Here is a 17357-nt window from a genome sequence, read left to right as displayed (position 1 = left end):
AGATTACATAAATGATAAACAAACAATCTTAATTCTGCCCCTGTTCACACCACAGATTTCATTGCAGCAGAAATATCAAGCTAATATATCTATTGCTAACAATTTAGAGGCAGATATTGGGTAAGGTATGGTGGGGTAAACATATACTGTCAAATTTAAATTCACTTCTGCCATTCTCCAAAATGGAGAGAGAAAGAGTAAACGCAACCGCTTGACAATATCAACTGACATAAATGGCTTCTTCCTCTCCTGCTGTCAAAATCTACAACAGCTACAATGCAGTTATACATGCAATACTAACATCTGAAGGACACTGCAAGTTTTGAGTCAGAGTAAAATAAATTGAATTTAATATCAAATTAAACCCCATAAGAGATATTACATTGATTGAAGTATACTAGGCTTGAAAGGGTAAAGAAGAGAAGAAGTCTTGGGATGGATAGTGCCACACAATTACAAGGTCCAGATACATAATTTCGGCCTAATGTGCCACAGGAGGTAGGTCTTGAGTGTGTTATTGTGCATGTATACACAGACAAGGGATATTGAGTGGTTCTTTTCCTCTTTGGTTCCCACTGTACACTCAGTTCTCACCTGTGGCTCCAAGTAGCTGTAAGTATGTGACAGTGGCCACGCCCTGGTAAACTGCCTCAGCAGGCAGGCTAAACCTGGTGAGCGTAACTGGAAGTGTGAAAACTGACGGTGATTTAAGGATTGCCCTCCCAAGTATACAAAGACTGTTCTGGTAGCCAAGGCAGAAGAGACCAAATATTGGTCCAACAGCTTGAAAAGCAGTGCAACACCACATTGTGGAAGGCAAAAGGCACAATGGGGCACTATAGAAGTCATGGCTATCCACTGCAGCTAAAGAACCCTCCAGTTGTAACCGCCTTTGTGCCGCTGTGCCAAGCTTCAGCAGTTAAGAGAATGGGATTGTCCCAGTGTAATGATTCCCATTTTAAACCACCTCCGGCACACATCATTCATGCACATCTCTCTTCAAAAGTCCTGTAGCAATGGGGGAGTGGCAAAGCAACAGGTGAAGATGATTACTGGCAGTCATAGCCACAAGCCTGCACACAGACGACCTGGGACATTGGCCACCCGTTACTGACTCAAGGACAGTAAGGAAGCTCAGCAACACCCCAGGTGATAGGGCAGCCCTTTTTAGGATTGCACTGTGTTGTACCACAGGTACTGTGCTATATAATTGATTATGTTTTGACTATACACATTGTATGTATTATAGTAAGAATTAAGGTATTAGAATAAATAAATAGGATAGTGGATACTAGTATTAGCCATTTTATTTTTGTTCATGTCTTGTAAGTCACAAACAGGATCTTGTCTGTATCTATATTAATCAGATTAGAGGAATTTTGGAGGCCCAGGCCCCAGTGTGGGAAAAGATAGTTACAACATTTAGTAAGGTCTATTACAATGCCTTTCTTGTTCAACATAAAACACTGCTTTTGTTACTTTTGGAAAGTCTCTGCAAAGAACTGTTTGTGTGAATGAGGAATGTATGCATCAGGAAAAGATAAGGTGTGAAGGCCATTGTTGAAGCCAGATGGTCAAAGGAGGAGGAGTGAAGAGACTTAACAAGACTTATCAACACCAGAGAACCATCAATGCGCATCCATGATTGAGAAAGGGCAGACTGACGACCCTGAGATGGAGGCTAACACAAGATAATGAATTAAATTGAAACCAGGATAGGATGACCCTCCTGGAGGTGTTTTGGAATGAAAGAAGCCATGAAAAGATAACACCAATTAAGGAGTAACTGATCATAAAATGACACAGCAAAATCCATAGACTTCAATGAAAAGAAAGAACTATAAGAACAGGGTGCTTTGCCATCGAAATTTGGGTTCGTCTTGCCAACAACTCCAGGAGCATTGGATCGTGACCGACAGAGCCCGGCTCCCCTCTGGGATCAATCTGGCTGGCCACTAGATTGATCCAGACTCTGGACTGGTAACTATAATATCCACTGGCGGGACTGTGTGCATGGTGTGTGTGTGTATGTGTGACTGAAAAGCATATGCTAACTGCTGTATTCTCAATAAATATGGCGCACTGCCTTCTCCCGTATAAAAGATTTCAAGTGCTTTGTATAAGCATAATATTTTTGGTGGAGAATGCAAAGGGGAAGAATATGCACTGTAATTGTTGAAAATACTGCTAAAAAGGTATACCATATACTTAAAAGTGGTCAATCATTCAGGTGTGCACACCTCATCATAGAGATACCAGGCAGTAAAGTGGGAACCATTAATGGTTAATATTGTCTTAACTGTTGATATTCTATGAATTGAAAATTTTGATGGTTAAAAGATATACACGCTCTCAGTCGTAGCAGGGCTGAGAAATAGGAGAAAGGTTTAGCATTTCTCTCTCCACTCTGGGTTGCTGGGGGAAAACAATTGGAGGTGGGTATGTCCCTGATCATAGTAGGGTCAGGCAGTAGGACGAGGACTTAGAGATCCTCGCTCTAACCCAAAATATCCTTGGTGCATACACCCTCAGCCATAGCAAGACTGAGCACAAGAGGACAACTTAGTGTTTCGCGCTCCGATTCTGGGAGGGATTTTTATGCTTGGTGTATGAACCCTCGGTGTTAGTAGGCTGAGTGATACAGAGGGAGGCTTAACGTCTCTCCCTCTGTCCCAAAACAGGTTAAATTTGCAAGCCCTGGCACTGGCACAGGCAACAGAGGTGAAAAAAGAGAAGGGTTGTTGTAAGCCCCGAACCAAGCACAGGCACACGGAATCTTAGAACGATCAGAAATATAAACTAACCAAAGACCTTAAATACAAAATTTTCAGATGAAAGGAGTCCCCTAAGGACGATGCTTAGGCGGAGCTGAAAAAGCTGTTGTGTGTACAAGAGATTACCTGTTTGTTACAAATTTTGCAGAAATTTGGCCATAGCCCATGGATGGAACAAGCAATAGCAGATGCCCACACCATAGCCGATTTGGAAGACAAACTGACAAAATATTTGTTGATTTATAAACCTTCAACCCCAATAAAAAAGGATTTGGCTGTACTCTGGCTATTGTGGAAAGCCTGTAATGAGGCGTTCCTCTGGCTGGTAAATTGCCAAGCAGAAAATACTACACTGCGTGAAAAGCTCAGCGCGAGTGAACAAGAAGCCGATAAATGGGAAGTATTAACTACAGGGGTCCACGGACAATTGGACAGGCTTAAAGATACTGTACGTGAACTAAAAAGCAAGGGAGAAGAATTACTGGAACAGGTAGAGGGAAAAAATAAAATATTAAAAGAAAATCAAGTCTTACAGGGCATGGTGTAGAAATTGACGTTAGAACAAGGCAGAGCTCCTGCAAACCATAACCACTGCGAAACCATTATTAAGCAGCTTAAGCAGACGCTAGGCTTTGAAACTTGCCAAATTGCAGCAGTCACAGCAGGAGAATGGGATCAAAACTTGCCCAAAGAAAGCCTGGACTGGGAGGAAAAAATATGGGACCCCAGGGAAACTTGGGAGGAAGATACATGGGATAGTCCGCAAGAATGTAGATATGATGAGTGTGCTTCCATAGCCCTGGTAGCAGCGATTCAACACACCACGGTAACAACTCCCAGAGCAGGTGGGTGTAGCACAACCGTTACCACAGTTCCAGTATCAGCCACTGATTTAAAGGCGATTGCTGAACATTTGGGGACCCTGAAGCGAGACACCTTGCAGCAAGGGAGAGGCTAACTACCTTGGAAGTCCACTGACTCATGGGGGTATGTGTGGCCTTGGAAATTAGAGGTTGGAAGTCACGTAGGACATCGGTGTCCTGGGTCTAATGGCAACATTTAGACAGCCATAACTTTATAGCACAAGTTATGACCTCCGTCCAGGAGCCTAATGAGGACCCCAAGAATTATTTAACCCGATGGGCTCTGATGCAAGTAATGGCTGGTCTGGTAGCAGTTGACGGTGCCACCCCGATAGATGAACTAGCATTCAGTGTCCAGTTCTTAAGGGATGGCACTGCCTCTTCGGCCCCCTATTACTCTGGTAAACCTGCAGTTTGGCAGGATAACCACCCAGCTAACCTAGGGGAGCTAAGGGGATTGGTCCAACAAATAACTACTCACTCTGGACCACACCCACTATAAAAAAAGAAAGGGTCTCTTATGTGGCGGCAAGAGAACCAGTAGTTACATATACAAACGAAAGTGATGCAAAAGGGATTACTGGGTCCCGGGGAGCATATGCTAGGGGTCATTCCAAGGACAAAGGAATAGGGGTCGGCAGGGGGGTTGGGTATACCCAGATCTTTGGCAATATCAGGCTGACACCTCTAGGCAAAAGGATGAGGGGGAAGAGAAAGAGCTAACTGATAATGAGGTTTGCCAACTAGCCTGGTGAACCCTGATGCAGTACAGAGCCAACCAAGCACAGTGGGATGGGGCACCCACACCTTACTTGGTTAGAGAAGCTACAAGATTACAAAATATCCACAAGGAAATAGCCTCCATATCCACCAGTGCACCCCCACCATCAACACCACTACAGCTTCTCCTCGATGCATACCCCTGTCCCACAGATGAATAGAGGGGCCCGCTGAACAACAAACTTCCACTATCTGCAGGAGCACAAAAGTAGAAGTTTATAGAAAAGGTCCACTGGTACCCTGGAGGAAGACTACGAGTGTATGTTCAGCAGGGTAAGCATACCCCTACATTGTAACATAAGGGATGTCAGGATCACCAGAGCCATGCGAGGAGCAGAATGCCGGACAGATGATAGAACAATTAGGTCAATACTGAATTTACATATTGTACCCACATGCCTGAAACGCCTCAAAACCATCAATATGTCCCCTGATATTGCTAAATGAAACTATGCATCCTACAGAGACAAACCATGACTGGTTTGATGAAAATGATAAGGAAATCATAATACTCTTGAATGAAAAAGTGAGGCTTTCGAAAACTGGCAAAATGATACTCAGTCCACCTGAAAGACAGATTCAAACATCTGCAAAGCAAGACACTAAGACAACTATGCTCAACACAAAATAAATGGTGGGAGAAGTTAGCAGAAGACGTTCAAATGTATGTGGAAACAAATGAAACAAAGAAGTTCTTTGATTCCTTGAAGCTAGTCTATGGACCTTCAAAGGTGGGCACAGGTTTGCTCATAAAGGCTGATGGCAGGAGAATCATCAAAGACAAACATGGCATGGAACAGAGATGGGTTGAACACTTCAGCCAACTACTGAACAGGCCATCCTCAGTTGAAAAAAGTGTTATTACCCAGATACCTGAACATCGACTCTGAGAAAAAATTTCTATGGAGAATTGGCACAAGGACACTGGAATCAAGGCTGCTCCAGAAAGTGCTACAAGGACAGCATCAAGAACAGCATAGATTTTGGTGCAATAAAACCAGATGATCTTGAGAAAGGTGTGTCAAATAGATCAGCATGGCGACATACAACACTCAGAGCTTTCCAAGCCTTCAAAGAGGACAGAAGTAATCGACTGTTAGCTGCAAAGGGAATACTCCACTGTTGTATCCAGCATGCCAAACACCTCAAGCATGGTCTTTGCAGAGACATACTGTGTCTGACAAAACCTCTCTGCCAAATCCAGGAGGTCTGAAACCAGCCATTACTAGGAGAGCACCATGTATTACAATTATCTCTGGGAAAACAAGTTAGAAATTAACGTTACCCAAACTCCAGAACCATGATGATGACAAAGACAGACACTGACATACTTTCCAAATTGCTGCACTTTATCATCAAGATCATTAATCACACTGAGGGTATGTCTACACTATGAAATTAGGTTGATTTTATAGAAGCTGATTTTTAGAAATTGATTTTACACAGTCAATTGTGTATGTCCCCACTAAGCACATTAAGTCGGTGAAGTGCATCCTCACTACCGTGGCTAGCATCGACTTATGGAGCGGTGCACTGTGGGTAGCTATCCCACAGTTCCTGCAATCTCTGATGCCCATTGGAATTCTGGGTTAAGCTCCCAATGCCTGATGGGGCAACAACATTGTTGTGGGTGGTTTTGGGTACATGTCATCAGTCGCCCCTCCTTCTGTGAAAGCAATGGCAGACAATCGTTTCACGTCTTTTTTCCTTGCAGACGTCATACCACAGCAAGCATGGAGCCAACTCAGCTCAGCTTACCGTCACTACTGCTGTTGTGTCCTGGGTGCTGCTGTCAGCACATGGTGCAGTAGGACTGCTAACCGTTATCATCCACCACTCTCTTGGTGCCATGAATCCACCTCACAGGTCCTGTCATCATTCTGTATCAATATTTATTCTCGTGGCATCTGTTGACAGCCTCCGCTTCTGCTGCAATTCTGCTCTCCTGGTGCCATGAATCCACCTTGCAGGTCCTCTCGTCATTCTGTATAAATATCTATCCTCATGGCATCCATTATCATCCACTGCTTCTGCTGCAACTCTACTCTCCTGCAGATGCCATTCCATGGGCAAGCATGGAGCCCGCTCACCTCACCGCTGCTGCTGTAAGCATTGAAAACAGCTCATGCATTATCCTGCAGTATGTGCAGAACCTGCAAAAGCAGGCGAGGAGGCGACGACAGCACGATCATGATAGAGATGAAGACATGGACACAGACTTGTCTCAAAGCACAGGCCCTGGCAATTTGGACATCATGGTAGTAATGGGGCAGATTCACGCTGTGGAACGCCGATTCTGAGCCTGGGAAACAAGCACAGATTGGTGGGACTGTACAGTGTTGCAGGTCTAGGATGATTCCCAGTGGCTGTGAAACTTTCATGTGCATAAAGGCACTTTCATGGAACTTTGTGACTCACTTTCCCCTGCTCTGAAGTGCAAGATGAGAGCGGCCCTCATAGTTGAGATGCGAGTGGCGATAGCCCTCTGCAAGCTTGCAATGCCAGACAGCTACTGGTCAGTCAGGAATCAATCTGGAGTGGGTAAATCTGCTATGGGGGCTGCTGTGATCCAAGTAGCCAACGCAATCACTGAGCTGCTGCTATCAAGGGTAGTGATTCTGGGAAACGTGCAGGTGATTGTGAATGGTTTTGCTGCAATGGGGTTCCTCAACTGTGGTAGGGCAATTGACAAAACGCATATCCCTACCTTTGTACCAGATCACCTTGGCAGCCAGTACATAAACCGCAAGGGGTACACTTTTCCATGGTGCTGCAAACATTGGTGGATCACAAGGGACGTTTCACCAACATCAACATGGGATGGTTGGGAAAGATACATGACGCTCGCATCTTCAGGAACTCTGGTCTGTTTGAACAGGTGCAGGAAGGAACTTACTTCCCAGAACAGAAAATTACCGTTGGGGATGTTGACATGCCTATAGTTATCCTTGGGGACTCAGCTTACCCCTTAATTCCATGGTTCATGAAGCCATACACAGGCACCCTGGACAGTAGTAAGGAGCATTTCAACTATAGGCTGAGCAAGTGCAGAATGGTGGTAGAATGAGCAATTGGACATTTATAAGCTCAATGGTGCAGTTTACTGACTCTGTTAGGTCTCAGCGAAGCCAATATTCCCATTGTTATTGCTGCTTGCTGTGTGCTCGACAATATCTGTGAGAGTAAGGGGGAGGAGTTTATGGCGGGGTGGGAGGTTGAGGCAAATGGCCTGGCGGCCGATTACGCACAGCCAGACACCAGGGCAATTAGAAGAGCACAGCTGGGCGCCCTGCACATCAGAGAAGCTTTGAAAACCAGTTTCATGACCGGCCAGACTACAGTGTGACAGTTCTCTTTGTTTCTCATTGATGAAAACCCGCCCCCTTGGTTGACTCTACTTCCCTGTAAGCCAACTGACCTCCCCCTTCGATAACCGCTTTCAGAGGCAATAAAGTCATTATTGTTTCAAAATCATGCATTCATTATTAATTCAACACACAAAAAGGGGGAAAACTAGCAAGGTAATCCGGGGCGGGTGAGGAGGGAAGCACCGGGTGGGATGGTGGATGAGGGGAGGAGGGAAGGACAAGGCCACACTGCAGTTCAAAACTTATTGAATGCCAGCCTTCTGTTGCTTGGGCAATCCTCTGGGGTAGAATGGCTGGGTGCCCATAGCCTCCCCCACCCCCTGCCGCGTTCTTGGGCATCTGAGTGAGGAGGATATGGAACTTGGGGAGGAGGGCAGGCGGTTATACAGAGGCTGCAGCGGTGGTCTGTGCTTCTGCTGCCTTTCCTGCAGCTCCACCAGACGTCTGAGCATGTCAATTTGCTCCCCCATTAGTCTCAGCATTGCATCATGCCACCTCTCATCATGCTTCTCCTTCCTTTCATGGCGTTCATTTAAGGCTTTCCAAGACTCTACCATTGTTTTCCTTCATGCATTCTGCTGAACTCTTTCAGTGCAGAAGGACTGCATGAGCTCTGAGAACAAGTTGCTGCGAGTGCGTTTTTTTTGCCCTCTAATCTGCGCTAGCCTTTGGGATGGAGATGATAGGGGGAACATAGAAACATTTGCAGCTGCGGGAGGAAAAAAAAGGGAGAATAGTATTTAAAAAGATACATTTTAGAGAACAAAGGGAAGACTATTTCACACTGAATCAAGTGATTCACATTACATAATACATGTGCTTTTGGTACAAGGTCAGATTTTGCCTCTTATATTGAGTGCCTGCTGGTTTGATGTGAGACATCACACATGCTCAGCTGGGCAACAGAATTTGGCTTGCAAGCAGCTATGGTAAGGCAAAGGGTTTTGGTTTCTTCAATCTTCATAACATGTGGGAATGGTTTCAAACAGCAGCGCTCTCCTTTCCCATACCAAGCAAAGCTTGTTGGGTTGGCCATTTAAAAGGAGGGGCTGCGGTTTTAGGGTGAATGTGCAGCACATCCCAACTCCTCTTCTCCCCTCCCCAATTCTTTGAGATGATCGCTTCACACATACCCCCACCGTGTGGCTAGTATCAGGGAAAATCCCTGTCAGCCAAATGCGAACAGCTCAGGATGAATGAGCCTCCCCCCACTGCGTGGCTAACAACGGGGATGATTTCTTTTCAGCCACAGGCAAAGAGCCCAGCAGGAACAGGCACCCCGAATGTCCCCTTAAACAAATTTCCTGTATTTGAACCAGGTAACCATGAATATCACTCTCCTGAAGCTAAAACAGAGAGATAAAGAACAGATGTTGCTTGAATGCCACCAAAGCCTGGGCCCGTTTGCTGCAATGCTTTGTTCTGCAATGATTCCAGACTACTTGCTACCGGCTTGTGTCCTACCATGGAGGACAGAATAAGGTTGCCCTCCCAGAAACCTTCTGTAAAGGCTTTTAGAATACTTCCAGGAAAGCTTCATGGAGATGTCCCTGGAGGATTTTGGCTCCATCCCCGGACACGTTAACAGACTTTTATAGTAGCTATACTGGCCGCAAATGCATCCCAATCTTCAGGGCAAATTAATCATTAAACACGCTTGCTTTTAAACCCTGTATTATATTTACAAAAGCACACTCACCAGAGGTGCCTTCTCTGGCTTCATGGTCCGGAAGCCTGCTTTGGGAGGGTATTGGCTCCAGCATGACGAACAGTTCCTGGCTGCCGGGGAAAAGGGATTCTCCGCTTGCCTGCTGTGCGCGATCCTCAACCTCCTCCTCCTTTTCATCTTCCTCATCCACAAAATCCTCATCCCTCTTGCATGGGACTTCCCCCTTGCAGGTGTCCGTGGACAGTGATGGGGGAGTGGTAGGGCCCCCCTAGAATTGCATGCAGCTCATCATAGAAGTGACACGGATGGGCTCTGACCCGGAGTGACCGTTTGCCCCCTTTGTTTTTTGATACGCTTGTTTGAGCTCCTTAACTTTCCTGTGGCATTGCTGTGTGTCCCTGTTGTAGCCTCTGTCCATCATGTCGTTGGAGATTTTGGCAAATATACTGGCATTTCGTCTTTTGGAACAGAGTTCTGCCTGCATGATTCTTCTCCCCAAACAGTGATCAGATCCAGTACTTCCCGTTTGGTCCATGCTGGAGCTCTTTTGCGATTCTGGGACTGCATGGTCACCTGTGCTGATCAGCTCAACACACGGGCCAAACAGGAAATGAAATTCAAAAGTTCACAGGGCTTTTCCTGCCAGTGCATCTGAGTTAAGAGTGCTGTCCAAAGTGTTTGCAATGGAGCACTCTGGGATAGCTCCCAGAGGCCAATACCATCGAATTGCGTCCACACTACCCCATATTCAACCCATTTTAGCCTAAACCTCTCGCTGGGGAGGAGTATAGAAATTGATTTTAAGAGCCCTTTAAGTCGACAAAACAGGCTTGGTCGTGTGGACAGGTGCAGGGTTAAATTAACCTAGTGCTGCTAAATTTGACCTAAACTCATAGTGTAGACCAGGGCTAAGAGAGACTCTGTCCCTCTCACTCGCTATTGCAGCACGCCCAGCATGGAGGTGCAGGGCTTTGGGGTGTTCGAAGATAGGCATGAGGCAGGTTCTGTTCCCTCACACAGAGCATAATGTAGCAGCCTGCCTGCTTAGTTTTTCCCACTGGTGTTACTGAATTGTTCCCATTCTTAAGTGAATTCCCATAGGAGCATAAAGCAGGTGTAAAAGTTTTAAAACTCATTCACATTGTCAGAGTGGTGTAAAGGAGCCTTATTGCAAATGACAGTATGGGCTTCTAAATGCTTATGGTGCTTTAACATTTAGATCTCATCTGAATTTTTGGACTGAAATATGCTCCATGAACTGTTTGCTACTGACTTTTCTGGAGGTGGTCAGTAGCCAGTATAAATTGCAAGTTTGGTTCCCCAGCCCTCACTTTCTCTTCATTGCCCATGATGTAACACTGAGCACACGGCAGCATATATTTGTTTACTAATATCTAGAAATAAAGGATCAAAGCTACATTATTATTAGACAAAGGGTGTTTGGAGATTTCCTCCAATGCTCCTCACTCCCATTCTCCATCCACAGTAATGTAGTTTAAATAAACAACCAAAATAATCAAAACTGGTGTGATTAAATTGCATTATTTTGACTTATAAAATATGCAGAATTTTAAAGTACTGTATGCAATTTTTAAAATTTTTTGGTGCACAATTCCCCCTTTCACACCCCACCCTACTTCCACCCCCCCGCGGAGTAAAACAATTGGTGCTCACAGCACATTAGTGGTATGACTTATTTTACTAGTGCCTCAACCTGCACTTAGAGAGGCTCGAGTTAAACTCTTCTAATTGATACTGGACAGCATCAGCTTTCAACCCCCTTAAAATGTCTAACTGGCCACAAAGACCAAGATACAGCTGATTGCATTAAGAACATTAAAATGCACCTTCAGGGCTTTTCCCATTGGACTTGCAAAAAGGCATTTGGAATCAATGTATGCCCTTCTCCCCCTCAGCCATTTATGCTGCTTTCATCTCCATGGTACGTGGGAGCCTCTCTTGGCACCCAAAAGAAGAATACAACTTTGAAGAATTTTAAAGAATTGTTCTTTGAGTCCTTTTAAGGAAGTTTTATATTGGACATCCTTGTTGCCACCACGGAGGCCAGGAGTATCTTCAGATACTCACCCAAGATCATTCAGATCAGAGAATGTTTAGTGCTGATAGACCATCTAAAAGTCAAAGCCTTTTCCCAAGAACTGAAGATAGCAGTCATGACTGCTTAGTATGGACTTTTTATTAATGTATCCAGAACAGCTTTTAAAGACTGAGAGAAAATGATCAAATAGACAATGGTCAGCTGCTCCAGCCCAGTTCACCTTAACAACTGCAGCACAAAGCCCCATCAATGTCAGCAGGCAGAAAGGGGTTTTAAACTAGGGACAGTAGGGGTCACCAGAGATCCTAGCTGGGGCAGACATATACTATTTTGATACTGGCTGGTGTCCAAGTACTTAACTATAGGATTGTTGCCAGTCAAATGTAACAGAGTATGGAGTCAGAAACAGTGGTTTACTATGACACTCACCTTTCTAGAACAGGAAGTTTAAACATTTTCTTGAAAGAAAAAAAAAAACTTCAAATTTATTTTATTTTATTTTATTTTATCAGTATCTAAATATTAAATCAGTGAACAAAATATATATGCTTCTATACAGGAGGTAATGCAAACAAAATGTACTAATGCTTATTATTTTAAACTTGGGTCTTTGAAAGCATACCTCAGAAAAGTTTTCGCTAGTGTTAAGTGAGGTGTAAGTAGCAAAAAGTCATCAATTAACCGTATCAGCACTCTGAAATTAAAAAAAAAAAAAAAAGGTAAGTTAAACAAATTTATATTTAATTTGGAAATATTGTTTTCTTCTATGTTGTTCCTAAAGTGGATGGCTATGGACTAGTGTACTTATTCTGTTTTTATTCACAAAATGAAAGAGAGCAATAAGATCTCAAAATTGCCTATATAACATTTCCGTGACAATTTCCCCCATTGTTACATTGTTCCCCCACGTGTTTGTCTACGCTTCAGACACTACAGAGGGACAGCTACGGCTCTGCAGTTGTAGTACCACAATGTTGACACTTGCTACAGCAATAGAAGGGTTTTTCTATCACTGTAGTAAACCCACTCCCTCAAGAGGCAGTAGCCAAGTCAACGGAAGAATTTCTTTTATCAGTCTAGTTGTGTCTATATTGGGGCTTAGGTCAGCTTAGCTATATCTCTCCAGAATGTGAATTTTTCACTCCCTTCTGTAACGTAGCTAGGTTGACCTAAGTTTTAGTTGCAACAAGGCTTAAGTGTACACACACACACTTTTAATTAGCTGTTTTTTCCAATAGTGAACTTTAATTAGCGAACTTGGGAACTAAAGCATATCTGTATTGTAGTTTGCCATAATGTAGGGTCACATACAGATAGCCGGAACAAAATTTCATATATGACCATAGCAACTTACTTCTTATGGCCACATAAAAGCACAAATTAAGACTGACTGACCAGTTTAGGCATGTTGGTCTTCTTGCTGCCTGTTCTGTAATTTCCTGCAGACAGAGGAGTTCAGATTTCCAAGGCTGTCAATCCAGTAGTAAATTGCATCATCACAAATGCTGAGATTTTCAAATTCAGTGGAAATCTGACACCTAGCACTTTCAAATTACTTTGAAAATCTCAGCCAAAGGGCCAGACTTTTAAAGGTATTTATATGCTTAGAGATGCAGATTGGTGCACAGTGGGATCTTGAAAAGCACCTAGGCTCTTAACTCCCGGTTTTCACTCAATCAATACATAAATCTTTAACTACTTATTGGCATTTTCTTAAGGAGGCTTGTGCAGCGGGGTATTGGTGGGTTACTAACACTTGTGGAGAACAGGTATGGGTAGAAGTCTACTACCCTCCTCACTTCTGTACCACTGAAGTGGCCATCCTAATACTTAACAATGGGCTGATGCAGTTACCCAGGTGGACTGATACTCCTGCACGTCTCTTAAGGTTCACAGGTTAAAAGAATTCACAGGGAGATTATGGAGGTTAGATGGCAGGGGCAAGCCTAAGGGAGCTGAAATATACTCCAATGATGATCTGTGTCCCTAACTTGGCTCATTAGGGATTCAATGATCCTGTTATGGGTCAGCTGGGCTGAGTAGGTTATTAAGGCTGGGAGTGAAGGGCCCCTAAACAAATAAGACTCCTGAAGTGAGGGATTTCCACCAAAGAGCCTCTCCCAAGGATTACAGGGTAAAATGTGTGTTAGGAGGCCACCCAAAGGGCCTCCTAAGATTCAGGCGGGGGTGGACCATGACCCTGCTATTGTTTACTGTAGGAACTCACAAGCCTCCTAAGACTCACAGCAAGTTTGTGGCCCTGATAAGCATTTTAAGATTAGCAAGTATTGGTGTATGTGGATGAGTGTAGGAGGGCAGTAAATCTTTTTATATCCATGGGGCCTAGGATTTCAGGAAGCCCTCAAAGAGCCTCCTAAATCTCACATGAGGGTGATGGGATGCAAGCCTCCCAGGACTGATCATGCCAGGTACCCATAATGCTTGTGGAAAGAGACTGGGGGACATCTTACAATCCTCCTAAGCCTGTAGTGTTGGTGAATATCTGGCAAATCTCCTAAGGCTCAGAGAGTTGATATACTTACCAAGACAGAGCCTCCTAAGATCCACAGGAACAGGGCTCCCTTCATAAGGACCTTGAAAGAGAAGCTCCCTTCCTGCAGACCTCAAGAAGGGAGTGGGGGTGTGGAACAATTTTCTCTCCAGCCCCTTTTGCTCTTCATTCCCATGTTACCAGTTAAAGACACTAAGGATATTCCTGTACAAACCTTCATTATGGTGGCATTAAGGCTGCAGGCATATTGCAGTGGTTTGAATGGGTACCAATTTCCAAGAACGAGAACACTGATATTAAAAACAACAGTGTTAGAAACCCAGGAAAATTCAGAAATAAGATTAAATTTAGAGAAACCCCAAACTTTGGAAAGTATGGAAATTCAGTTGAGGCAGTCAAAGTATCTTCACTCTGTCCCTACAGTGAGGCCCTCAGAAAATCAGAAACTCATATGATTTTACCTATCCACAATAAACAGTTTCATTTTATCAGTGACCACAAGAACTAAAATGCCTTAGTACTAATGGTATAGTAGTTGGGCCATTTTATAGATTTGGTTCTCCTTATAAATAGTAGACAAAAGAATTTTACAAATTCCTGTTTAGACAAATAGCATGTTTAAGGAAATTAATTTGTAAGGGCTTGGTCCTGTGAGAAACCAAGAATACTTAACATGCAGCAAGGTCAGGGTCTAATATTCCTTGGGGAGGCCAATTATTTAAGTGTCAGAGACATACCTAGTATATCCCCTATATACTAGTCTCATATCCATACATAAAGAAATTAGAGCTGTTACAGGAAAACAGCAAAAATTAGCTTGCTTCCAAATTATCTTAATTAGTATCTCAACCATGCATGAAAAATTATGAAACCAAATGTCTGGTACTCATCTAGAATATTATATATGCAAATAATGGAAAATGGCAGGGTGGAATCTCAATGGACAGCACAGTGAAAGTAGTTTATCTAGCTCTAAGGTAAACTGCCAGGCTTTCAAAAGACAGTTTCCTAGAAGTTTAGCTTTTATTGAACTTCTTACATTTTTGCAATTTTATATATTTAAACTCTAATGTTTTTGTAAGGTAAATTCCCAACCCCTTTGTACCATATCATGAAGGTGTGATCAGCCAAACCAGTGAAGAACCTGCTATAAACTGGCATGGTATTCGAGTACTCCAATAAAGATTTTCATTACTCTGAATTAGTGTGTTTGAACATCCTTATTGTGTTTTATTCAAATCTATTATTTTATGCAGCTTTTAGGGGAGACAGGTTAGAATTCCTTTTGTGAAACACGCTAGACATTTTGGATAGAGTAACTATATTAAAGATGTGACGCACTTTGGGATCTACTGATGAAAACTGTCATATAACAGCTAGGCATTTTTATTAATATTGGCCATTAGATTTCACAATTCCTTGAGAATTGATGATTTTCTCCCAAAACAATGGATCTTTGTTGCTTTGAAATGGGGTTAACACTTAAAGCAGCATCATAGGTTAAGCACTGGGAGAAGCTCAGAAAAATGAAATTTTTTGTATAGTTAAAAAAAAAAGTTTAATTGGCATATCTTATTTTATAATGTACAGTATTTGTTATGCCACTACCGCAAAGGTTTCTCAAATCTAACAGAAAGTCTGAAAAGAAATATGCAGTCATAGCACCATAGATGTAATAAACCAAAGTATAAAAAAGAAAAATTACCCTACCCATCTCGCTGTATTCCACAGAATAATTTGTTTTCCATGTCTCCATAGCATAAACTGCAAAGCAGAGTTGATAAAATGGAGCCTTGCGGAATTCCACAACACTGTAAGTAGTACCTAGTAAATAAACAGAACGTAAATTAGAAGTGGCAACAGGAAACTTCAGTCAGACATGAGAGGTTTATTTACAATTTTTATAAACATATAAAAAGGTATGCAATATATCCAAGAAACACATATGCTTAATATTAGACACCTGGAAGATTTATACACTTATCTATTCCTTTAATGTTTAGTTGTGTTTCTTCTAAGAACACAGGCATATGAAGTTCCAAAGCTGACATCAGGAATTAGTTATTCTATAACCTTTTTCCTTTGCCTAATTATTACACATTTTGAATCACTCTTTATAACTGACCTCAAAGCACAACTGTCTTCTATTTTAACGTATTTTCAGATCCACACTTCATCTAACCATTTCTCTTATGCCACCTTCTATACCCAGAAAATTTATTTTTTCAGACAAATAAAATGTGACAATATAAATATGTAGAAGATATAGAGGATGATAGAAACCTTTATAACAACTATTGAGTAACTTCTGAACACTGTCTAGACTCCTTGGAGCAACTGTTAACTAAAAAGTGAAAGGCCTTGAAATCCACACTAACAAGTTACTGGTTATTTTAGGAAATGTAGGGATGTGTGGAGAAGTAATTAATTTTCTTAAAACATTTTTCATTGCTTAAAAATATTTTATAATAATTATTCTCAATGCTTCTCTGAACAAATGCTGCATGTTCAACACTATATTTTTAAAAAGACAGTGATATCTTGGTTAATTAAAACAAATTTTAAAAAAGAAATTTTCATTCCATTTTAGAAAGAAAACTCAATTCCAAACAAACTATGTAAGTATTATAAAATTAAAATACATAAAATGTTAAGCTGTTGCTAAAAAGTCTGAAAATTGTAATAGTGCCTTTTTTTAAAAGAAAATATATAACCAAACGTTGCAATTTTCAATTCCCACCACTAAAATCATGATGTATGTCCATACCAATGATAAATTAAACTCATTTACAATTATATAACGTCAATTACTTATTGAACAAATTCATGGCCATTCTGTATGAAAACATAAGACAACATTAAATTCATTCACTTCAATCCACATTCTGTCTCACAGTATTACCCTGCATAGTTTCCTTAGGTCTAGTCTACACTACAGGGAAAAAAGTCGACCTAATTTGAGTTACATGAATAGCATAACTCAAGTTGAGGTAGCTTAGCTCTACTTATCAAGGGATCCACACTACACAATGTCGACGGAAGATGCTCTCCTGTCAATCCGGAGGAGTACAGGAGTTGACAGGAGAGTGATGTCTGTCGATTTAGTGGGTCTTCACTAAACCGCTAAATCGACCGCCGATGCATCAACTGCAGTGCATCATTCCCCGGTAAGTGTAGATAAGCTCTTGGAAACTCCTTAAGACTCCACAAGTGAGAGGGTCAACATTTGTATCTGTGGAAACCATTTGAGAGAAATGTACCAAATGGTGATTTTCTAGATTCCCTCAATGTAGCATTATCTTGCCAGGTCACATTTTCACCTTTGGACCATT

The 17357-nt window shown here is 42.4% G+C and overlaps 1 protein-coding gene across 1 annotated transcript in view; it reads right to left on the bottom strand.

The window, feature by feature from the left end:
* The window catches only part of TERT (telomerase reverse transcriptase), a 121251-nt gene that overhangs the window by 42942 nt on the left and 60952 nt on the right, over nt 1-17357 (bottom strand). Inside the window, 2 exon segments of the mRNA XM_032766727.2 lie at nt 12136-12207; nt 15736-15849. Of these exon segments, the coding sequence (XP_032622618.1) occupies nt 12136-12207; nt 15736-15849 (186 nt within the window).

This window comes from Chelonoidis abingdonii, chromosome 2 (genome assembly GCF_003597395.2).
Source record: "Chelonoidis abingdonii isolate Lonesome George chromosome 2, CheloAbing_2.0, whole genome shotgun sequence".
NCBI lineage: Eukaryota > Metazoa > Chordata > Testudines > Testudinidae > Chelonoidis > Chelonoidis abingdonii.
Note: the sequence above shows the minus strand (reverse complement) of the source record. Positions and strands in the feature narration are given on the sequence as shown.